Source organism: Chaetura pelagica, unplaced genomic scaffold (assembly GCF_000747805.2).
Source record: "Chaetura pelagica isolate M959 unplaced genomic scaffold, ChaPel_1.0 scaffold141, whole genome shotgun sequence".
NCBI classification, from domain to species: Eukaryota; Metazoa; Chordata; class Aves; order Apodiformes; family Apodidae; genus Chaetura; species Chaetura pelagica.
The window spans coordinates 1,427,951-1,447,018 of record NW_009952059.1 but is presented as its reverse complement, the minus strand read 5'-3'; the positions used below and the strand labels follow the sequence as shown (position 1 = coordinate 1,447,018).

The window sequence follows — 19,068 nt, the reverse complement described above, 5'->3', positions numbered from 1 at the left end:
TACTTATCTCATAGCTTTTATTAAGCAAACTCGATACAACCAACCACACAGTGGCAAGAGACAGAACCAGCTGTTCCCAGCTGCAAAAAATGTATTGATTTCCACCCTAAACCAGCATCATGTAGGTGTCAAGAGAAGAAACAGTGAGTCACTGAGTTTCCTAATGCTCCTTTTGTTCCTCCAGGGGTGAATTCACTCTGCTACTGGCACTGGGTTCATGGTGCTTAGTAACTGTTCTCGTGTCCAGCCAGGATGTAGAGATTGCTGTGGGCAGTCGGGTTTTCTGTTGGCCTGCTTTCCAACACCACCACTCTGCAAGCAAACACACACAGAACCCAGAATGGTCAGTGGCAAAGAGAAAGCATGTGGTGTAACTACTGAGGAGGAACACAGTGCTCACAGGTTTCAGCAGGCTGGAGGGATAAAGGCTTTTCCTAAATATCCTGGGTGTTTTATTCTTTAACTCAGTGACCTCATTTTCCAGCATCGCTTCTGATAAAAACACTAAAGCAGAATATACATGGAACAGAGAAAGAGGAGCAGCTTCTTGAACCAGAATCTGTCCCTCTCAACCACAGACACATGCAATGTGCAACAAAACCCCTTCCCTATCAACATCTTCCACCCTGAAATAAGCCACGTCCTCTGCTTCCACCGGGAAGTTACCTCAGAGCAGCGTTGTGAGGAGACACAGCCCTCCTGTCATCTGCAGCCCCAGTATGTTTATACCTCCTACGTCCTGAGATAAGGAGCCACTGATACCATCAGCCACTAACCTAAACAGTTCTGCTCCCCTCTAAATATTTATCAGCTGATGGGTTCACAGGGAACACTCAACCATCCCAGCCTTCATCCTGCTCCTCTGGAAAACCCATCTCTCCCCATCCTGTCATGCTGACAGCATGCTGTCTTCTACATGCTGAACCCTGACAAACATCTCAGCACCTGACATGGCCAGGCCTTTGGTCTCCTCTCTCCCAACTGCTCCTGCATTTCTCTGTATCAGGTAAAATGAAGTCTCACTCTAAACAGCCTCTGGCCCTGACCTGGCCCTACAACTCTGTAGCTCTTAAGTGATCTGAGCCAAGAAGATGCCACCACATCTCATTTACTTGAATCGGCTCCATTTGTGCAGAGATGGAAAAATAAAAAACAAAGGATTTGGCAGTTCAGTGGGATCAGAATGGAAGAAAATGGCTCATCTGCAAAACTGCATGTAGCAGGAGGACTTCAGCCTTATCTCCAGCCCCACAAAGTGCTTCATACTCAGCTGTTATTCAGGAATGCACATCTTCTACAAAAGTGCAAGCTGAACCAGATGAGATGCTGCCTCCCCCCACCCCTCTGTGTGCTCTCCAGCCCAACACAGAAACAGAAGCCACATGAAGGCACCAATTCCAGTGTGCCAGAAAGACTCACTGATGGTGGCACAGCACAGACATGGACTAGTATACATGGCATCTGTACCAAAGGGGACCTCAGCAAAAACTCATTCCTGCAATAAAATGTCCCCTGCTCTGCTGGGGTAACAGGGAAGGACATTGACACTGCCTGTCTGCACATAGGGAGCAACAGGCAGACCAGGCACTGCCAGAGGCTGCCCTGTGTTTGTATTTCAGATCCTGTCAGCAGTGCCATGGATCCTCAATTCCAACTGCAGTGATTGAGCACAGGGGTTCCCTGGTGGCTCCGGCACAAAGCAGAGGCTTCAGCTGCTCCATGTGCAGGCTTCTCCTTCTCTGCAACAGAGCAAGCACAGCCCCACTCTCTGGACAGGGGATCCAAAAATGTAAGTACACAAGATTGTGGGTTACTTACAGAAAGCAAGTTAGAGCCAGGCTTCCCAAAGGCCAAATGAGGGAGCAGAAGATCAGGAATTAGGACTGATTTCTTAACTCATTACTCTCTACTTCTCCATGTAGCACTCTGGCTATCTGAGAGACCTCAAGTACACATATCCACACACAGAGACTGAGGCAGAGTCTGTTCAGATTTCAGACCTGGAGGCATCTGCACCTCTCCCCAGCCTCTGTAGCTGAAAGGAATCACCTGGATGTTATGGGCAATGGGTGGATTAAAACCTGTGTGTCATGTCCTTTGCTATTTCCAGACCTTCAGAGGAGCAAAGATATTTTTTAAGTAACTAAGCTGCCAAGATAACTCCCCAGGAAAGTCCAAGCCAGCAGCTTTCCTAGAGTGCACTGAGCACCCCAGTGCCCAGGGGCAGCTCTCATCACTGCCTGTCACTGATCTCCTCACCTGTGTCTCTGTTCACTCGTGCTTGTGTTCACACCCTATCTCTGCAGTGCAAAGTGGGGGGTCGCGGGGGGTCTCAGTGATAATTCTGGACACAGATGCAGTCACCAGCTACATTTTTGGCTATTGCAGCCAGAAACCTGCCTCCCCCAGGAATTCCTACGGAGAGATCTGTGAAGTCAGTTTCAGCTGGAAGCTAGAAAGCTGGGTTAAATAAAATTAGAGGTTTCTGTTTCTTGAAGGTGATTACCTGTCTGATCCCAGTAAGCGGAAAACCCTGGTTTCATCTGATATCTCCTGGGTGACCTGCAGAAAAATGGGAGACATTTAGGTCCATTTCAGTGGCAAAATGAAATGTATTGGTCTGAGTAGGAAGGAAAAAATGAATAAATCAGTCTCTTCAAAAAATTCAAATACAATTTAGTGCAAATTACAGGACTGAATCAGATAAATTGATGCTAAGCAAACAAAGTTCTAATGTAATAAAAGACTACTTATTTTAAACAGTTTTTGTACCATAGACTGTTAAGAATATGTTCATCAAATCTTTGTCTGCAAAGGCTGACTAGCCTTCCTCTGCATCTTCACAAGGATGCCATCAAAAAGGGTAATGTTCTTTTTGAAGAAAGGACACTTAATAAAAAGGAACACTTAAAAAAGAGAAAAAGCAAGTGTGTCTTATTTTTTTTAAAAGAGATGGTGGCAACTTGAGCTTTTCATCCAAGATCCAAGTAAACCAAATGCTGCTTACACCCGAGCTGTACTGGCTCGTGCAGAGCCAGGTCAGGAGTCTCTTGGATGTTTATAGAAACAGAGCTGGTTAAAGCATGTGTGTGAGCTTCACCAGGAGCAACACGTGAGGAAAAGCATCCAGAAGGCTGAAGCAATGACAACATGGAGCACCAGCTTCATCACTATGGGAGCAGCCAGAAGGGACAAAGGATCAAGTGGTAAATAAGGAGCAGGAAGAAATGAAACCTGGAGAGCCTGGGAGATGACTTACTTCATCTGACTTAAAGCTTTTGCCCTGCATGCCGTGTTTCCAGAAGGCCAGCACACTGTCCTGAAGGCACACTGCAAAGGAGAAACACATCATCAGACCTGAGCATGGCTTATCTGAACCAAGGACACCTGGGTTTCTCACCAGTACTATAATGAGAAGCCTGTGGAGAAAGTACATGATAAGACTTGGACTCCTGGTAGAACTGAACTCCAAAATCAGTGCAGAAAACCTGTCCTGCAATGACCATTTGGATCTGAGACACATGTTACTTTTTGAAGTGCAGTTCACAACACACCACTCAGACATTCCCTGTGTGCCAGGACAAGATGGGCATCTCTGGTTTTCCTTTCACCTCTGTTTTCTGGATCTTTGCTTTCCTAAGGATTCTGGAGAAAACAGCAGGATGTGTATAATCAAGCTGCCAACCTAAACACTGTGGGTTGCTGGAAATTACAGATCATTTGAGTTATTATATTTACTTCAAAATAGAAGTATGAAAAATAGGAGGAGCCTTCCATTCAGGGCAAAGAGAGAACACAGTAACCTCTGAATGATGTAATTAGCAGACTGCAGGGAAGGGTGGATGAAGAACCTGCTGTTCTTGAAGCAGTGACACAGAAATGTATTTTACACATTTTACATACTTAGTTTCCTAAATCCTACTTGTTTTCCTTTACTATTCCTTCAAGCCACATTTTGTAGCCATGTCCTAAATACAGAGAGCAAAGGCATTCAGAGTCCTAAGAGCAACATCTGTCTCAACAGCCTTAGACTCATCTTCACCTGCTCCTCCCTGCTCCACCCTGCAATCAAGAGAACGAGGAGTTGTTCTAACACCCTGAATTCCCAAGAGACCACGCGGCTTGTAAAGAACTACTGACATTAAGTGCAAGACTTGGGGAGAAATGAAATGCTTCTGTCTAGGAATTCCCCCAGAGTTCAAGGAAAAGGCCATGGCTGAGTCCTGTTCTGCATGTGTCAGCAGGAGATGTATAATACAAATACAGCAGTCAGGACATGTCAGAATTTAGGGAAGAATCACAGGGTTGATTAAAAATAAGGATGGGTCTGAGACAGCTAAATAGAGATGCTGTATAAAAGAATGTGCACTACTTTCCCAACTGCTGTTCCATACAAAATTCCTATGTGGAGAATCTTCTGCCAAAGGGAAGATGCCTGAAGAACCCAGAAATCCAAGCTGTACAGAACTGCTAACAAAAGCTACTTGTGTCTTTACTAATTTGGATTCCAGAGAGAAGTTCAGCTTCTGAGAGATGGAATTATTAAACTTATGTGAATTAGATACTTCTGAGAGCTGATTACATCAGAAAGACTTGCTTGACAATTACAATTCAAGTTTTAGAAGCAAGGCTGCTGTCCTCTGGTACTCTAAAGACAGCATCCTGTCCTCTAAGAGTCAGATCCAAATACTGTTACTCTGACCGTTAAAAAATGGATGTGCTACCACTTCAAATGAAATCCTAGCTTTTAGAAGACTAACACAAATTTATGCAGTACTAAACCATTTTTTCCTCCCCAAAGATTCTTCTCAGTGCTATGGAAATGACCAGAAACTAGTCAGCCTTTTTTCCACCCAAACAATGATACATCTTACTTACATAAAACAGAAATGACACCCAATGAAACAGGTGCAGATTGGACACACTGTCTGGCAACTGCTTTGCTTTCTCATGTCAGTGGAGACCAAGAGACAGCTCATGATTAAAACCCTTCAACAGTCATCTCTGTAAGTTCTCAGTCCTTGGGAGACAACAGGAAAGGAAATCACTTACCCACTGACTCGATGCAGAAATCAAAGCTCAGCTCAGAGGCCAGTTTCTTGCTTGACTTCAGTTTCCCTTGTAAATTCACAATTTTCACAAATTCTCAAGAAAAAAACAGAAAAACAAGTATTAAAACCCACTGCTGAAGAGGATTCCTGATGGCTCAAAGTGTGAAATACTGACTTCCACCTTTCAGGCACAAAGAAATGCCCAAACCAAACATCTAAAGCATTTGCGTAAAGTGAATCCAAGAGCATCTTTCTTTCAAAATCAATACAGAAAAGCTTCTTAGTATGTTTTTAGACTCTACTAACAACAGTGCAGAATTGTGAATTCCACACATTTGTGGTATTAATCTCTGATGCATGAGACTTATGGTTACAATGACTGTGTAGGATAGAGTGTCAGCAGTTTGTCCTGCTGGCAAACACAACAGCCAAATGTAATTTTTTTTTCCACATAAATTTGAGAATTGCTTAATGATTTTAATTCTGACTTGCTAATGCTGCATTAGGTTTTATTTTGAGAAGAAACCAGACATGACAGACATGTGAAGAGGGAAAGTGAAATCACAAGAGTCAAAATGAAACCCCACTGATCTCAACTGTATCTTTTTGGAAATCTTACAAGACAAATTAGTAATGGAGGGAGAAAAATTAACTTGGAGTAGAGTTAAAATCAACAACTGTAGCAAAACAAGTTTTGCACAAGGTGTATTAAGTTGTTACTTACTGTCCAGGCAGACTAGGACAGTGTCTCTTTCCAGCTGTGTCACATGAATGGCATCTAACTGCTGATTGCCTTTGAAAAAGAAAACAGATTCTTTTAGATCATGTCATAAAACTGACCTCAGCCTCCCCTTAACCTGTCACCAACTGCTACAGCCTTTTCTCTATGCTATGAGTCTTTTGCAATCTACAGTATCTGTTACTCTTGTCCATTTTTTAAGACTAAATGATCTCCGAATGTTCTGGGAGGAGTTTCTTTAGGAAGAAATTCTTCACTACAAGGATGGTGAGACCCTGGCCCAAGCTGCCCAGAGAAGCTGTGGCTGCCCCATCCCTGGCAGTGTTGAAGGGCAGGTTGGATGGGGCTTGGAGCAACCTGGGCTGGTGGGAGGTGTCCCTGCTCATGGCAGAGGGTTGGGACTAGATGATCTTGAAGGTCCCTTCCAACACAAACCATTTTATGGTTCTATTATATGAGTCCAGAACCTAAGGACAAGCCCATCAGGTCACAGCAGGTATTTCATATGGAAGCACTACTGTTTAGTGGCATAAATACACTTTATGTCACAGTTCAGCAGAGCAAGTCAGCTTCCTGCATGAAGAAGCACTTTAATGAACAAGGAGAATCATCAAGGGAATCTTTGCTTCTAAAAAAAAATGCTGTTTTCTCATAAATCCACATCTGGACAGATTATTGTCCTGATATTAAATGAGATTTAATAGTTTTTCTACTTTTTATTAGTGAAGCTCTTGGTCCAGCTGCTAAAAAGCAGTATGTAAATGTAAAACAGAATATCCAACAAAGCCAGCAGAGAAAAGCATCTGCCAAGATATCAACTGGCTTTTGAAGATCAAACAAAAACCTTCTAGTTATTAACAGTCAGCTGAAGATGACAAGCCTCCCCCAAGGGCAGAAGGACAGACAGGAATGCATTTATGGGAGCCTTTACACAGGGAAGAAGGGGAAAGAGAAGGAAGACTGATCCCAGAAAAAAGTATGGAACCAGAAATGAGAACCCAATCAGCAGGGTCTGCAGTCCTGTGTAAGGACATTTATAACAGGTGTGTGTAAAAGTCTTTGAAGGACAGTTGATACTGAAGTTGGCAGGTCACCACAAGAAGGACCTGGGATCAACTTCAATCTGCTTTAAATAGAGAAGCTGCATCATCTTCCTGAGCCTAAAGGGTTTCCAGATGACTTCTGAGGAAGGGATATCCAACAGTCACCAGACAAGAGACCTGCCACAGGATGGACCAACAGTCCTACCTGCACCAATTTCTGTAAACCACGAGGAAGCAGAGTTCAAGTTGATTGTCTCAAACTGAACGACCTGGTTTGGTTCAGTGCCCTTGCTGATGGCCACGCAGACCATTGGGTACTCCTGCTCTGGTATCACCAGCATCTCAAACACATTCAAAGGGCTTGGCAAAGGAAAATCAAAGTGCTGGGAAAAAAAACAACAACAAAACAACAAACAAACACAACAAGGACATTGGTAAAGTCTCCTTTTCCCTGGAAATAAGAGGCCTAAAATAACCTGCACAAAGTAGGGACAGGAGAATTTTTCACTGCTACTAAGAGTGCTTTTTTAAGGCAGCATCAGCTGTGAGCAACACTGTGTGCAGAGGCAGATGCTGGTCTCTTGCTGCTGGTGCTGGGCTTGATCCAACACTTGACTGATTTCAGTCACAAGGTTTTCTTAGTCAAAATGTGTCAAGCCAGATTTTCAAGTGCTCAGAACCCACAAATGGGACCAGACTGGGATGTACTTTCCATTACAAATTCTGGCAAGGTTCTTTCACCAACTGCATAATGATGAAGAGAAAATGTTCCAAAATAAATGAAATACTTACCTTTATTAACATGAATTTCTGCATTGGCTCATACCACTGGAGTAGAACAATTCCAGACTGCAAAGCTCCACACAGGTACTTGTGTCCCGTGTATGGATTTCGTACTACCCAAAAAAATACAAACAAAAAACCAGTAAAAAACCCTTGTTAAGTGCTGGAAGTTCAATGCATACTTGAAAATAACCCTACAGATATCTCAGCAGATAGATAATGTAAGAAATACCATCAGTTTCACACTATCTGCCTCCTGGCTTCCCATTCAAATATCCACAGTGATTAATCCTGTGCTACATTCCAGATAAATGCAACACTTCTTATAATTAATAACCACTAGGATTCTTTGAGCCCCACTAAAGAGGCCACATGCTGAGTGGCCAGAAAAGATGCAACACCTTTTTCCTGTGTTGTGTGAGTAGGGAGAGTCAAAGGTCCAGCTCAAGTTGTGACTTAGATTAAAAAAAATTCCCAAGCAGTGAAGAGAGCCCAAAACTTCTTGTGAGCTTTGACAGCAAATGCAATAAGATGATAAAAGGTTTGAGGTTTGGATTTTTGAGCTCAGTTGGATACAAAACCAGCCTGAGATGAGGAATAATTTCTAAATATGCCCACTGTAGGCACTTGAGATGAGCCAAACAGGATATCCCAGGTTGCAATTAGGTACTTTATACTCTGCTTCAGCATTTTTCAGAGTGTCAAGGCACAATTTCACACAGCACTGGGGTTGGTTTTCTCAAGGACAGGTATTCTGTAGAAAGCTTTCTGAAAGTCACTGAAGCCAAAGACAAACCTGTAACTTCAAAAGCTATAACTCTTTTTTGTGCACTTAGAATTTGAGCCATGGCTTCACTTCTCCCCAGACTGACACCACTTTTATGAATGTCCAGCCCTTTCTTTGTGGAAAATAACTCTTTTCAAGTTATCCTTGCTAGAAGTTGGATTTGGGCCAAAGCTTGAGCCAAACTGACAAAGCAGAGAGGGTGTTTGTGCTTGCGCAGCTGCTCTGGGGTCCTGTCACCAGTGTCACATCCCCAGGCAGGCTGAACCTCACAAGAACCAGCTGGCTCTGCTGGCAGCCTGAGGCCCTGATTCCAAACGTGGAATCAGTCACCAGGAGTTTCCCTCTGGACCTTGCTGTAGGCAGCAACATTCCTGGGTGAAGAGCTGATATGAGACCCTGGCCCAGGTTGCCCAGGGAAGCTGTGGCTGCCCCATCCCTGGAAGTGCTGAAGGGCAGGTTGGATGGGGCTTGGAGCAACCTGGGCTGGTGGGAGGTGTCCCTGCCCATGCAGGGGGTGGGACTGGATGACCTTTAAGGACCTTTCTAACTCAAACCATTCCATGATTCTATGAAAACTGCTTTTCCAGGGAACATCATAAAGGCCTCACATCAGCTCTAAGGCCAGCTATGCACCTGTGGGGCACAGCATTCAGAAATAATGCAGCTGCACTGGTTTCTGAACAGAATCAACTACAACTTCATTAAAAAGAATGGAGTTTAAGACCTGCTCAATGACAAAGGCCAGGAAAGAACCAGGAAAACTGAGCAGCTCCTCACCTATACAGCATTTGTGGCATCCTTTTGTATCAGGGATCTTCGTCGTTAAGGCAAACTTCCTGGAATAACCATTATGAAAAAAAGGCATCAACAAGAGATGTCAAAGGCCCTTCCTGGTATCAATTCAACAGCACAAACAGCATTCATGGGAATTTTCACTTGTTAATAATTGTCTATGAGTGAAAGACTTGTACCTTGGCAATATTTTGTCAGGAAACCTATGGGTTTGAATATGAGCAGCTAATCCTGTTTTTTTGGCTTGTTCAAACAAAGCTATTAAATTATGGGAGTAGAGCTGGAATGTTTTCCCTGCAAGAGAGAAAAGCACAGTTGACATCACACCCATGACTCCAGCAGAGAACTGCACTTTTTAGAAAAACGTAGGAATAGGAAATTACCTTCTGGAGAAAGGGAGCATGTGTGGCAGAGAGTTCAAGTCCAGTGATGGAGAAAAATAAAACAAGACAACTTTACTAATGTACATAAAGAAGACATGGCATTCAACTCAAAGCTCATTTCAGTAACACTAAAGCAGCTCTGAAAGTTATTTTTATATACATGTTTTTAGAAGGCTGTAATTACAGACCAACAGTTACTTTTATCAGGACATCTTTATCTATTAATCAATAAAATGGTGTTACACAAACCCCTGCACGTTCAGGAGCACAGTCCTACAATTAGTCTGCAAGCCACAGTGCCTCTGTTTTCTACCCAGAATATCCTATTCTAGCACAAGTCCTGACTAATGTACTTTTTTTAAAGAATCGATCTGCTGGAAGAAATTCACAGCCAGCTCATCCTCCTTCAAATCGAGACTGTGTTTGTTTTAGGGTAGATTTATTCTCTGAGTCTGGTTTACACCAAAGGTGCTGCCAGGCTACAATATGCGGAGAGTGACCAAACACTGCAGCTGCATCTTGATAATGCACTTATGTTAATCCTCTCCTAATTCTGTTCTGACACATGCAAGCCATCCTTATTCCAAACTCTTCCAGCTCAGGGACCAAAAGAGGAGGACACTCCCCGGATTCTCCAGGCACTTTCAGTCAAACCCTTGGCAGAGGCAACTCTTCTTTGATGGACACCAGGAGCTGAGCTTTTCCAAACTAACTACGAATGAACCCAAAAAATATGGTGGGACACTGCAGACAACTGGCTCTACCACTTGGAAATGGTAACTTTAAATGTTTCTGTTCATTTTCCCTCTGTTGATACATACCTGACAAGGACATTAAGGTGTTATTGATAACATAGAGCCAGGTGCACTTCCGGGGAAATAACTGCAGAAAGAAAGTACTTCCATGAATAGAATCATAGAGGAATTTTCAACTGTGGTTTCCTCTGCCTGCTCCACCTCCACTACCATTCCTGCAGGGATTAACACTGGGCAGTCTCAGCTGCAACTACAGTTTCCCCTTTAATTCTCTCTTTGGACACTTGCTAGGCCCTTTTCTCTGTCTGAAAGTTTTCATTCATTCTCTCTTCTGACCCTGAAACTTCCAGAATTCAGCTTTAATTTGTTGTTTAATTAGCAGCACAGAGCCAAAGTGGCAGGACTGGAATACCAAGCATAAGAAGATGTAGCCTGCTCAGGAATGACAGCCAGAGAATGAAGGATAACATTATTACAGAAGCTTATTAAACCCTGTAAAGTCAGAAGAGGGGAGGAAAAATAGATTAGTATTTCTGAGCAACTTGATTTACCATGAAATCCTGTATTTTGTGGGACCTGCCTGGCTGTGTGAGCATGTTGCTGTGTAAACTGACAGCTCATGGAAGCCACTGGGACTTATTTTTGTTCCAGGGAGACTCACAGTGCAGCTACACTAGATTTGAGAAGATTTTCAAGTTAAGAAGAATCTCTTGACAACCTGAAACACCTTTTGGTAAATTTTGCCTCTCTCAGGTTTTGTCCTCTAGGGTGATGCTCCCAGGGAGGACTCTCTCCTTAAGCACAGATCTCTGTGCAGCCCTTGCTGTGAAATCATCCTTCTCATGGATACACCCATCCTGCCACCTCTGCTTTCTGACCTGTGCCATGTCTCAGCTGAGCTTAATGCTCTGAGAGGCCTCAAGTGCCTCTGTGACCTGCTTCAGAAACCTACAGGTGTGAACCTCCTTTTCAGCATCTGCCAATGCCTCCCTTCCAAGAATATTCCACTGTGCCTGATTCTAAAAAAATCAAATGCAACAATGCCATGAATTGGCTTTGGAAAGGGTTAGAGAGCCCAGAAAAGCAGAAGGAAATGTGTATTTATGGTGTATTTATTGGCAGTAACAATGCCAGTTAAATTAAATGGCTGAGGGCTTTGGGAGCATCCAGTGGAGAAGCAACATGCCATCTAGTGGAAAGAAAAAGGAGAGAAAGAAAGGGCAGGAAATCGATTGTCTCCAAGGAGAAGAAACATGTTAGTCAAGAACTCCTTTGAAAGCAGTGTTTCATAACCAGCAACAGGGAATTCAGGGAGGTAGGGAGCTTTTCATCTTTGGACTTCCACTGGTGGCTCTGATGCCAATCAGTTCGTCCCCTCTAATATCAGACTGGTTTTTGTTTCATAATATCCCCAAAGCTATTTCTGTGTGTTCAATATACCACCAATCACCTGTTCCATTGTTGCTTCGTGCAGTTCATTCAGATTCAAAGTATAGATTCCTTCTTCCGTGCCAAAGATAATGTACTGATCTAAAAACGTAAGAGAAATGGATTATTCCACAAGCTCATGACCACTCTGGCAACAGGCAGGTTTAAAAAAAGATAAACCTAAAATAACTTTACCTTTAGTATCTGGATGTATCCATGATGTTGCACAATTAATCTTCAGAGGGCAACCATCAAAGACTTTGGAAAAACATGCTCCCATCTGAAAAACACCAAAACTGAAACCTGCAACAAGTTCACAGCATTAAAGCCTTTATCTCCTGGCTCTTGGCCACTCAGCACACACTTGGACACCCCCTGCTCTCTTCTTTTCGGACGCAAACTTCCTCTAATAGGCCTAAATGCAAAAACATTTTTATCTTCCCCAAAAGCTACAATGCAGCCTTCCAAATCTTTCCATAGCCTTTGGATACATTAAGAAACAGAATGATCCAAACACTTCTTAAGTACCTATACTAAGAATAATTGAGTACTTATAAAAACTGGCATATGAAGGGAAAACAGCAGAGGTGCTGAATTAATAACACCCTCTCACATCACTAACACCTCTCCCCCTTTCTCTTGACTAAGCAGGGACTGTCACTGGAGAGCACAACTCCCAGGGCCAGCAAAGTCTCCAGCCCTTCACCTCCAGACTGAATGGTGCAAATACCATTTGTTTCCTTCTTAAGAAAAGGAAACAAGCCTTGTGGAATCATTACAGGAAAAGTAGCTGGCTGTGAGATGCAGAAAATCACCCCAGATGAGCTGGTGGCTTATTCTAGCATAAACCTGCTAACACTAGGGAGATGCTACACAGCAGGCTCCCAGTAACTGCTACTGCAAATGAGGTTTCTTACCAGCACCTTTGGGGTTGGTGGCAAACCATTGATGGCTGGCTTCTGTGGGCAGAAAGAAAAAGCATGAAATACCTCCCATGCACAGATATGGAACTAGTTAGCTAACATGAGAGTGACACCAGACTGAGAGCCACAAAACTTACAGGAAAATCTCTTTTCTCTTTTTTCCTTGGCAGTTGAGGGATTTGTCCAGACCCTTCTGCATTTTCTTCAATGAGTTTCAACATCCCCTCCCCATTTCCTGAAAAGAAGCCCAGAGACATTTTGTACCTCACTTGACACAGTGAAACAGAAAAGAGTTTGTTGTTCCAGTCCCTCTTCTCCCGTGTCCAGCAAAACTGGAGAAGTGAGCTCTGAAATGCCCACACACACATCTCAGGTAGCTGAACCCCTCCAAGGACAGCTGGCCTGTGTCCTGTGTGCTAAGCCACACAGTAATAAACTCATAAACATTATCCAAACAGTCCCTGGGTCAAACACAACTGAGAATACAGCTGTGCCAAGGTCCTTGCAGATGATCCTCCCTGCACATTCCTTGTTTTTAGGCTATTCCTGCGGGCAACACAGTAATGGCATTGACTGGCTGATTGTCCCTGTTTGGGGGAGAACATTTCCAGCATGGGGCAGGGCTCTAGGAAGAGCCAGCACACTGGTAAAAGGAAAGCTGCACCTTGTATGAAATAAATTATCTACTGAAAATAGCTGAGTCTAGAACTGATTTTCTTTTACAGGATGCAGGTCACCTCGAGCAATGTCGTGCTCTTACCTAAGTCACTGTATCTGGCTGTGAGCAACCCCGGGCTGCTGATGCTGCTGGTCATACCAACAGGGGAAGCATCAGACTGTGGTCCACAGACAGGGATGCTCTGTCTCCTGTGAGCTGGTGGGGCTCTGCTCTGAGGGTCTGGGAAATGTTTTATTGTCTGGCATTTCTCATCATCCAGGAGGTTCTCCTCAGGGTAGCTGCTTATCCTTGGCTGCAACAAACCAAAGAGGTGAAGGTTACGTGGGCAATGGCACTGGGAAGCAGAAATTTCAGACAAGTTTATCGAGTCATTAAGGCTGGAAATGTCCTCTGAGATCATCAAGTCCAACCATCAACACAACCCCACCATGCCCACCAAACCATGTCCTGAAGTGCCATGTCTACATGTTTTCTGAACACCTCCAGGGATGGTGACTCCACCACTTCCCTGGGCAGCCTGTTCCAAGGCTTGGCCACTCTTTCAGTAAATAATTTTTTCCTAAGATCCAACCTAATTTAATAGTTGAATTCAAGTCAGACTGCTGCTACATTAAAAAATATATAAAATATCAGCCTTTGAAAAAAGGCATTTGACAGCAGAATATTTTGGGAGGTATCCTTTCTCTGATGGCAAATCACAGCAACAGGCAGATGCTGAACAGGAGGAGATCCCACCCAGCATGTTCTGTTCAGAGGGAAAATACCTACGAGTCACTTTGTCCAGGGCAGCAAAAAGGCTGGGAGGTCCCAGAGGTTGAGACCAAACAGACTGCAAGTCAGCATCAAATGTGAAGCTGCATGAAGCCTGCCAGCAAATGGGGTTCAGCAGAATGTATAACAGCTGCACAAGTGGGTTTTCCCTCCTGAAACTCTTAAACCCCACCATCTCTTACCTTAGGAGGTAGTGGAGGTGGCCCAGCTCGCTTTAGTGTTGATCTACAATGAAAAGGTGCAGTGGTTGTCTTAGGTAAACAAACAACATGACTTGTGAACACAGACTGCAAATAAAATAAGACTAACTAGATGCATAGAGAAGACAGATCACAGCTGTGCATGAACAGAGTTAAACTAGAAGCCTAGAAGTGGGGGGAAAAGCACGTTAATCTTGTTAGAAGTGCTGGGTTTTGATAAACTCATCTTCTTTCATAAGTGCCAGTGTTACAGAGCATTCTGTGGCAAAGAGTATTTGAAATTAGCAAATAAATACACATTCAGGGACTAGCTCTCAGGAGGTGCCCCCTTCCACTGATTCAATTTTACTTTTGCACTTGCTTTTGCTGGGAAATTCTTCCCAACAGTGAAAATGCTGCATTTCTGGATCAGCCAGTAGATCATGTCACAGAGCAGAGTTCCTCCCATACTTTTTCAAAGTTTACTTGAAAACAAGTTCATTGCTCACCTACTCACAGCCACCCCAACTGCAGCCAAACTTTGGGCCAACCAAGAAAGAGGTTCACCACCATTTGGTGCAGGTTTGCAGGTTTTGGTCCGGATCAGACAAACCATTTGGGCACCAGAGGAGCTTTGCATGCCCCAGCAGAGCTCTGCAGGAGTATCTGCACGTCCTGTCACTGCTGGGTCTGCTTCATGATTGATGGATTAATCAACAGAAAATCTGCTTTAAAGTATTAGGCACTTCCACACACACTCTGAGGTAAGCTGAGGAAGGAGAGCAAGGGCAGACAGCTCTGTTCTGTGGACATCCTCCTGGTGATGAGACAGCCAGCCAAGCGTGGGTTAGACCTTTGAGTGCAACCAGCCCTCACTTGTTCATGAGTGGCAAAGCTGCCTGCAGCACTTTAAGGAAAGAGGCTTTGCCAGAGCTGTTTGCTTTAGTGAGAGCCACCCAGGGTAAACACAACTGCACAGGAAGGGGATCCACTCACTCTTCAACATCTTCGCTCCCGTCGCCAAATTTTGTGAGCAGCCCCCTAGGTAAAATGGTTATAAAATTAAGAGCTCTGCTCTAAGGTCCACAAGTGCAACTAAACCAATAGGTGAAGTCACTCAGTTTCACAACAGGCACCTCCCAGCCCTTTTCAGAACAAAACACTTATCTTACTCAGTGCATTAAGCCCTTTTCCATTTCCTTTCCTTCCCCCCATCTCCCAATCATCATTTAAGATCTCTTAGAATTCCAGACTGGTTTGGGTTGGAAAGGACCTTAAAGATCATCCAGTCCCACCCCCTGCATGGGCAGGGACATCTCCCACTAGATCAGGTTGCTTCAAGCCCCATCCAACCTGGCCTTCTCTTTCACATCAGATACATCAACTCATCTTTCATTCTCCTACCTGGTACTTTAAATATTGTTCCAAATGTCTAATAATAGAACAATATTAAAAATAATGAAAAAAAACAGAGGAAGCTACTGGGAGACAAATGGAGAAAAGTCTTTACCAAGGGAAGTTTCCTCCATTAATGTTTTATGCTAAAGCTACAGACTGCTTCCCATCACAGTGGGAATTTTTGTCTCAAAGCTACCCCAGGGTCAAAAAAAAAAAAGCTGTGGCTAGAGGATCAAAGCAGCACTGAAAATACCATCCTGAAATAAACAAAAACTGATAAAATTTTGCAGAGCAGCAATTTTCAAGCTCTGCCTTTAAAAACAAATATAATAATCAAACTGCTTTAAATACAAAGATACCTAAACTGCAAACATAAACCCATTAAAATGCATTCCTCAGCATGCTGTGGTGAAGCTGTGAAGGCTTCTGCAGTTAGCACTGGTGAGGTGGAGGAGGCAGGAGCTATTAAAAACACTTTTAGAAGTCCAACCATCTACAAAAACCACCTCAATAACGCAGAAAATGCATTTAAAAGTCATGCTATAATAAGGATGAGGAAAAAGAAAAACAACCCACAAGAAATAAGTTCAATCATTGGGTTCCACTTCCAGCCAAGTAATTCCTGACTCAAAGATAATCACATAGCCACAGAGTGTCAGGGGTTGGAAGGGACCTCTGGAGATTATAGAGTCCAACCCCCCAACCAGTCACCATCCACCCTGATAAAAGCCAAAGGGCATGGAAAGGAAGGACCCCCTAGCACAGCACACACCCCCTCTGCACATCCCTGGTGTTACTCAGACTTGCTGGGACACAGGAGCTAAGAGCTTCCTGTTTATCTTTGCTAACTGGAAGTGGTTTCCAAGTAAGCAGCACAGATTCACCATTCAGGAACTTTATGTCTGTCCTCCTTTCAATACTTAATTCTGTATTTACAGATTTATAGCCCTGCCAACATTTCCTATGGCTGCATTCATTCTCCTTTTAATACAGCCTGGTCCAGACAGTCTTAAAAATGCTGCAGAAAGAGAATCAAATCCATAAGTCACTTTGCTGGGAGCAGCTTCCCTCCCTCCCTGCTCCTCAATCCTGGCTGCCTGCAGAAAAGCCTGGGCTCCCCAGAAAGGCTTCCACTCTGCAGCTCCTCAGGAGCACACAAACAAACCCAGAGAGGATGCGAAGCAGCCCTGCCACTGATGGGCAGGGAGAGGAAAGGACCAGAGGGTCACCCCCAACTTTCTACTACCATTACAGTGAGCACAGAAAACCAGGTTGAACTGAAAAAGACCCAAACACCAGCAATCTCCCTGGTAAGGCCAGCTTTCCAGGGGGCTGCACTGCCAGCTGGTGCAAGACTCTAAAAAAGCCAGGTAAATTCACTGTGTGCTACCACTCAGTTGCAAATCAAGATGGGAAACGGGCTCTTTTAGCTAAAGAATTATTTCAACTCAAAGCCCTCCTTTCCCTTCTTAAGTGCATCAGGCAGTACTGCTGAACTTCCATATTCTTCACTGCAAATTCAAAGACTGCCTTTCAATCACAGGATCAACAACCCCTCTGCATGGGCAGGGACACCTCCCACGAGCCTAGGGTGCTCCAAGCCCCATCCAACCTGCCCTTCAACACTGCCAGGGATGGGGCAGCCACAGCTTCTCTGGGCAACCTGGACCAGGGTCTCATCACCCTCACAGCAAAGAATTTCAGGCAATTAAAGGTAGAACCCAGTAGTCTGAAGCAAAAGGAAGGCACACACCTAATAAATTCAGTCCTAACCTGGACAGAGTCACTTGTTACCTATCCTTGCCCAAAAGACTTCCCCCTTGACCACGTTCCAAACTACGCTGACCAGCCACCCACAGCGGCAGCAGCAGTCGTGCCATCCCACTGAACTTGGTGACACTGCATCTTCACAACTAGTTTCTCCTTCCCCTTTTTTGCAAGGACCCACCTTGAGGGCTTTCAACATGCCCTGTCACAGGATGTCACAACCACTGTGGCTCAGAGGAGAAGTGCAAGGCTAGGACCCTGAACTCAGCCCTTGCAAAGTCCCCAGCTTTGCTGCAGAAACCTGGCTGTGCTGCAGCAGTGTGCTTGGCCATGCAATGACACTTTCTGTCCACAACTGGGGAGCTACAACACATTTTAAATAAATTACTGTCTGTGATTAAAAGAGATTAAAAGCCATTCCCTGAGAGAATAACCAACCAGCTGCAGGAGGACGACTGCATACTGGGTTAAATCTCCTTTAACTCTATGAATATTAAAATGGATTAGGCCTTATGGTTTGATTTTCCACCACAGCTCAGTTTTTCTTTCAGCGGGTATTTTCAGACTAAGCCAGAGAAATAAAAGATGCTTCTTAAATCTGTACTTACTTGCTGTTTCCACCATCAGCAAAAGAATTCCAATGTGAAGCAAAGTCAGTGCCAGCTGCCACAACCTGAAGATGCAGATATTTTCATTTTTTTCCCCTTTTCAAACTTTATTGACAGCACATGAAGAGGCCTGGGAGATTCCCAAGCCCTGCAGAAATGACTCACAAGCAGCACAGTTAAGATTCCAAAGTGAAAGAATATTTTACAATCCAATTATAAAAGCAGTTATTAAAAAGACATCTTCTTCTTAGACTCAGACTTAAAAGCAGCACCTGGAAATGGTATAACACCAGTATCAAGTGGCAGTAACACTAAAGCAAAGATTTATGGTGCAAACTCAGCAATGATTTTCCACTCAGGACACTTCCAAGACACTCTTCCAGCAAGAGAACATGCTGCAGCCACCTCCAAACTAGTATAAGATGCCACCAGCAGAGTCTGGGTGCATTCCTGTCACTAGACACAGTACCGAGGGGACCTCACTGGTAACAACACACACAGATCTCATCAGTCACAGTCAAAAGAAGATGAGCTCGTACCTACCTGGTGAACTGCTGGACAGCTGTAAACACCAGGAATGGGATTTTTCTGGAGTGCTGAGCCCTACTATCTCCAACAGGCAGCTGCTGCTATTCACAACACTTATTAAAAACCAGAGCCCTTGTGTACACAGGCACAAACTGGTCCCAGAGAACATTAATTAGCTGATCTGCAGTAAACTGCTGAGGGCTGGAACAAACAGCAGCAGCTCACAGGGGGCAAAACTGCCTGCCTGCAAGCTGGCAGCCTTCCAGGAAACCAGCAGCAAATAGTGGGAAGAGCAGGGACTCAAACACAGAACGGCCTCTCCACATTATCAAAATAACTGGCACATGTTGTTTTTTTTACATCTGAGCATGACTCTCCGCACGAAGCAGAGAGGGCAATTCATCCTCCTTCAAATGTGGTGATTGTCTGGGGGCCAAGAGTGGTCTTCTCATGC

The 19,068-nt window shown here is 44.1% G+C and overlaps 1 protein-coding gene across 1 annotated transcript in view; it reads right to left on the bottom strand.

Moving 5' to 3' along the window:
- Nucleotides 1–224: 224 nt before the first annotated feature.
- Nucleotides 225–19,068, bottom strand: part of MAP4K5 (mitogen-activated protein kinase kinase kinase kinase 5) — a 42,043-nt gene continuing 23,199 nt past the window's right edge. Inside the window, exons 14-31 of the mRNA XM_010004089.1 lie at nucleotides 18,087–18,151; nucleotides 14,317–14,359; nucleotides 13,502–13,655; nucleotides 12,822–12,919; nucleotides 12,679–12,720; nucleotides 11,957–12,041; nucleotides 11,784–11,863; nucleotides 10,400–10,460; nucleotides 9,579–9,581; nucleotides 9,375–9,489; nucleotides 9,181–9,239; nucleotides 7,626–7,729; nucleotides 7,039–7,216; nucleotides 5,776–5,844; nucleotides 5,053–5,145; nucleotides 3,260–3,330; nucleotides 2,507–2,562; nucleotides 225–312 (exon numbers count right to left, since the gene is read on the bottom strand). Of these exons, the coding sequence (XP_010002391.1) occupies nucleotides 225–312; nucleotides 2,507–2,562; nucleotides 3,260–3,330; nucleotides 5,053–5,145; nucleotides 5,776–5,844; nucleotides 7,039–7,216; nucleotides 7,626–7,729; nucleotides 9,181–9,239; nucleotides 9,375–9,489; nucleotides 9,579–9,581; nucleotides 10,400–10,460; nucleotides 11,784–11,863; nucleotides 11,957–12,041; nucleotides 12,679–12,720; nucleotides 12,822–12,919; nucleotides 13,502–13,655; nucleotides 14,317–14,359; nucleotides 18,087–18,151 (1,464 nt within the window). The remainder of the gene's footprint in view (nucleotides 313–2,506; nucleotides 2,563–3,259; nucleotides 3,331–5,052; nucleotides 5,146–5,775; nucleotides 5,845–7,038; nucleotides 7,217–7,625; nucleotides 7,730–9,180; nucleotides 9,240–9,374; nucleotides 9,490–9,578; nucleotides 9,582–10,399; nucleotides 10,461–11,783; nucleotides 11,864–11,956; nucleotides 12,042–12,678; nucleotides 12,721–12,821; nucleotides 12,920–13,501; nucleotides 13,656–14,316; nucleotides 14,360–18,086; nucleotides 18,152–19,068) is intronic.